This window comes from Chenopodium quinoa, unplaced genomic scaffold (genome assembly GCF_001683475.1).
Source record: "Chenopodium quinoa cultivar QQ74 unplaced genomic scaffold, ASM168347v1, whole genome shotgun sequence".
Taxonomy (NCBI): Eukaryota; Viridiplantae; Streptophyta; class Magnoliopsida; order Caryophyllales; family Amaranthaceae; genus Chenopodium; species Chenopodium quinoa.
Genome location: NW_018744369.1, coordinates 1,317,451 through 1,322,537, shown reverse-complemented (window position 1 = coordinate 1,322,537; position 5,087 = coordinate 1,317,451). Strand labels below are relative to the sequence as shown.

At 34.8% G+C, this 5,087-nt stretch overlaps 1 protein-coding gene across 1 annotated transcript; it reads right to left on the bottom strand.

Annotated features, from left to right (window-relative positions):
* Positions 1–2,899: 2,899 nt before the first annotated feature.
* On the bottom strand, positions 2,900–3,526 carry LOC110696819. The gene has a single exon (XM_021874154.1). The coding sequence runs from the start codon at positions 3,524–3,526 to the stop codon at positions 2,900–2,902; it is 627 nt and encodes a 208-aa protein (XP_021729846.1).
* Positions 3,527–5,087: the final 1,561 nt, after the last annotated feature.

Here is a 5,087-nt window from a genome sequence, read left to right as displayed (position 1 = left end):
CCAGCGCACACCAGAACTCACTGTCACCAGGAATTAGCTCTGTCGCCAGGACGATAAAGACCAGCGCCAGATGATAATCTTATTGTTTGGCGACAGAGTCAAGTTTCTCCATTTCAGCTACTGCTGTTGTTCGTTGCTCGGTTTTGCTCTGAACATTCAACTTGGTCGTTTCCTTTCAACCAAATCTTGCTCAAATCTTTTGCAAATTAAAGCTCTTCATCTCTAGTTTATTGATCCATGTAAGTTTTCCTCAAATTGCTCTTATCGTGGAAGAATTTCATGCGTTAATATTTGCGGTTTTTCGAAAAATCCGAGAACATTCTTGCTCGCTTGCTCTTTGGAAGTGATAGCTTCCTGTGCCTTGAAACTCTCTTGAAAACTTTATTCTTCAGGATTTTACCGAGTTTGAAATCTAAATTAACAAATACATCAAATTGAATCAAATTAGGGTTTCCTTCATCAAAGTACGATCGTTGAAAAGATCTTACTGTATGGCAACTCTCGCACACATCGCTGGAAATATACAACCTTTACGGAGAGACGGTCTAACGATTTGTTGTAGCCCTAAGGATGATTTTCATCTGATTCGCTTGAACGCATTTGAAAACTTGATAACCATTTCGATCCCGAATAAATTTTTACCCACAAACTGACATTAGGGCAAATTGGCAAAAGATGATTACATTTATGATAAACCCTAACACAACTAAACTAACAAAAACTAACGAATCCACCACAGGGAGACACTCCACCATAGGGAGACAGACGAATATCTACATTACTCGTGTAGATTTATTGAAACCTAAATTGCCAAACTAAAGAAAATTAAGGAAAAAGGCCCAAAAATAGTCCAATTTCCGAAGACTATTTTCGGCCTAAACGATCAAGATTTGGGAGAAACCCTAGAAGAGAGGAAGGGAGAAGAGGAGATGAGAGAAGAGGAGAGGAGAGATGAGAGATTTTAATTAAATTTATTAAATTTTGTACAATTTTCACTTATTTCAGGAAGTCGAGTTAAGTTCAAATAATTTTAGTTCAGAAAAAACAGTTATGATAAGGGTTACCCAAGTTTAAATTACAATCAAAATAAGTATTAATAAAGTCTAATAAGCTCAATTAAGTGAAAATTAAGTGAATTTAATGGCGGATACAAGGGGGTTTCAATTGGATTCATTGAAACCACAAATCATAATGTAGTGTATGGCTAAGTGGTAGTTTTCACCATCCATCTGACCTATTTATCAATTGGAGATTAGGGGTTTGAAGTTTCGAACCTCCAAAGCTCACTTTTCTTTTGTAATTTTTTTTCTACACTACTTGATGCTTAGTTTATTTTTTTTTAATTGAATTGATTTGTGATGATTGTTAGCCCTTGTTTAGTTCACCTTATTTTTACATATTTCAGAATAAATAAGTTCAGATCAGATCAGATAGACAAAAATGTTCAGATATGATCATCGTTTTATGTGCAGTTTTTTTATCGCTAAATATCCTTAATCTCGTAATGATTTTTTTTTTGAAAATCACATATTAATAAAATACACATTATTACTCTAACAAGACCCCACTTGATTTTCTTCCGTATTGATTATCGTATATTTAAGGTCAAAGTATGGTCAAATCAGATATTCAGATTATATCGGATCAGGCTAGACCAGACCATATTAGATAAGTTCATATAAGCAACTATGAGGCGAACCAAACAAGACCTTAGTTTACTAATTTTAAATACAATGAATATTGATTGTGAATGTCTGGATTTAGATTCTTGCTAGTTGGATTTTTTAATTGATGATTTATATAAAATTAAATTGGTGTCTTGATTGATTGTTTTAATTTTATATTTTATTATTTTATCATAAAAGCTAGAAGTTACTGGTTTTTTTTTCATGTGGTATGTTATTGATTTTTACTAATGTAGGTGATCCCTTATTGAATGATAGTGATGATGATAAATGTATGTATAAATACGCTTCCAAAGTATCAAAGCTTACGTAATCCAAAATTTGATTATTCTCGTGCGATGCACGAATTAAATAAATAAAATTTTCTAAATTTGTGTATTTTTTTTTCATATAATAATTTTTAGAAATCCCAAAATAAATAATACATCAAATATTGGAAAAAAAATAGAGGTTATAGAAAAATTGAAGGAATAATTGAAATTAATAATCCTACCTTTCACCCATCTTCTTAAAATAGTCACACTTTAAAGTTAACTTATAATAATCCCAACTTTTAAACCCATATTCCTTTAATGGTCCTTCATCAGTTTTCACTTACAGTAGCAGGTTTCCTAACCTACGTGGCAGTCACCTATCTATGTGGCATTGACTGTTGGTTAATTTTTAATTTACCTTTTTTTTTTCCTCAAATTTATTTAAACCCCCTCTTCCCCTTCCCTGCTTCATCTTCTCTATTCTCTGTTAAGAATTCCCCACAACCTTTTCTCGTCTCATTCAAAATTCTCTCAACTTCTCACTTTAATATATTGGAATATAACCTTGAAGGTCTTAGCCACATATTTTCCCAACTATAATGACGAAGGGTGTAGAAAATTCGTATGGGTCAGGGACTTCTTCAAATTCTAGGGCTTCTAGTGTAAGATGTAAATGTGGCATTGCAACTGCTGTTAGGACTGCAAAAAGGGTCTAAATTGACAACTTCTATTTAGGGTTCATACTCTAATCAATCAGTGGCGGACCCAGGAATTTCCGACTGGTGGGTCACAATCGATAATCAAGTATGTAAAAAAAAAAAATTACCGAACAACCAAATAATAGTACTAAAAAATACATCCAATTGATGAACATACCTTGCCGGACTGCCGTGCCGGAGTTACCTTATCATAAGTCTGATTCCAAAGAGAAATATCCTTCAAATGCTTAACATCCTGCCTTTACCATTTCAATTTCTGGTCAAAAGCCCTACGACTATCAAGATTATGATTCAAATGGAACTTGTTGGTAGCAAGCTCCAATTCATTCAAAACCTCCAATTCACCATACAAATTAGCAGTAGCACCCACATACCTCTCCATCTTCCTAATCATACTATCCATATCCTTAACCAAAAACCCCAAATCTTTGACATTAATCCTACCACTAATAATATCCCCATAAACATGCTCAAAACCAAGCAAGGCTGGCTGAGTACATCTTTTCCCCAAACTAGAGACAACCTCAGCAACCCTATTCAAATCATCTACCCTCTCAGAATAAGCAAGCTCTGAAAGGTAAGAATCATCACAAGAAACCAATTTCTTAACACCCTCTGATTTAATCAATTCATGCTTCAGTTTCGAGATCTCTTCATCAGAGACTGAGTTATGAAGATGGACCAATTTTGACATAACATTAGCAACCTCAAATGACAAGATACCAATATTAGAGCAACTACTACTACTGCTACTTTTCTTCTTTCTACTACTACTATTACTTGTGCTTGTTGGGTGTAAAAGAAGGGAGTTTTTCAGATTGCTACTTACCTGATTCCCCATTCTCAGTAACCAAGGCTCTGCAACCATTGCTTTACTGGGGTTCTTCACGTCTTCTTGTTCTTGTTCTTCTCCTTCTTCTTCAATTGAAAGATCTCAACTTTCAAAGAAAAGAAAAATTGGGATCAAGGGCGCATTTTAGCAGAGGGGGGTAAGTTAATTAAATTGTTTCAGAGACAGAGCCGGAGGCGGCAGGCGCTGCTTGAGGCGACTAGGCGTCGGCGAGCAGCGGAGCAGCCAGCAGCACAGCCCGCACAGCGAAATAGCGAATTGGCTGAATTAAATTGAAGATTGCGATTGTAGTTTAATAAAATTAACTAATTAGAATGAATTAAATTGAAGATTAGAAATTAACAATAAAAATTACAAACTTACTCTTTGATGAAGAAGTGAAGAATTGGAGTTGCAGATGATTGATGAAGGATTGAAGGGAAGAGGCGAATTGGCAATGGCGAAGAGAAGAACTGAAGAAGGCTAGGGCTTGAAGGTGTTTGGTTTTTTTGGGGAAAACTGATTTAAATTTTTTGTTTTTTTTAAAAATAACTTAAAATTTTTTTTTGGGCCTGGTGAGTCACTTGACCCACCAAGTCTAAGCCCAAGTCCGCCACTGTAATCAATACATCACCAAACACAACAAATAAATTCAAAATTGACAAAACCCAATCACAATTATATATGGGTTTAGATATGTTACCTGTAGTTAGTACTAAGCAAGTCAAAATTGAGAAAAATCAATATATCGCAATTCCCAATTCTCAATTGTTATTGTTCGTACAGTACACCAAGTCCATGAGTTTCCTTCTTTTCTCGCAACAACTCAGTTCACAAAATTCAACTGAGCATCGAAGAAACCAGATTTTTTTAAAAAAAAAAAAAAATTACAGAGGCAGATTAGTCGTTAATGGCACTAGCAAAAGAGTAGTTGGAGAAAGTCAGTAAAAGAATAAGTCTTGATTACCCAGTTACCAGTCATAAGGTTTGTTAAAAGAATATGAATTTAAAAGTTGGGATTATTATAAGTTAACTTAAAAGTGGGACTATTATAAGAAGGTGAGTAAAAGGTAGGATTATTAATTTCCATTATTCCAAAATTGAATGATGAAAGGGGTAGCTGAGGAAGCGTTATATTATTTAGATTGTTTTTCGAAAATTGATACTAATAATAATATAACTAAGTGTAGACGTCGTTCGAAGTGCGCCTATGTTAATGCATGTGTGAATTCTTGGCACTCATAGGAAGTGGGAATTGACATATACGATTAGAGACAAGGAAAGTAGGGAGCCGCCAACAAGTTTTTAAGGAACTTGTAAACCGTTCATGGATCATAAAAGGCAACCACGATAAAGGGACAACGAAGGCAACAACGATTGACCCGTGAAGGTTACACCCCATTCATAATCCATGAGATTATTAACTCCATATGGTTCGGAACCACGAAAGGAGGATCGGGGATGATGGTACGAAGTGAGTCATGGAGTCACATTCGCCCGTATTGGCCTCTACTCGATTCTTATAATGAAAAGTGATTCCTGCGATCTCAAAGGCATACAAACAAAAATTCAATTTGCTCCAAACTATTATTAAGCTAAA

Excerpts from the sequence above, each read along its gene's own strand:
- LOC110696819 (XM_021874154.1), bottom strand. The coding sequence starts at position 3,526 with ATGGTTGCAGAGCCTTGGTTACTGAGAATGGGGAATCAGGTAAGTAGC.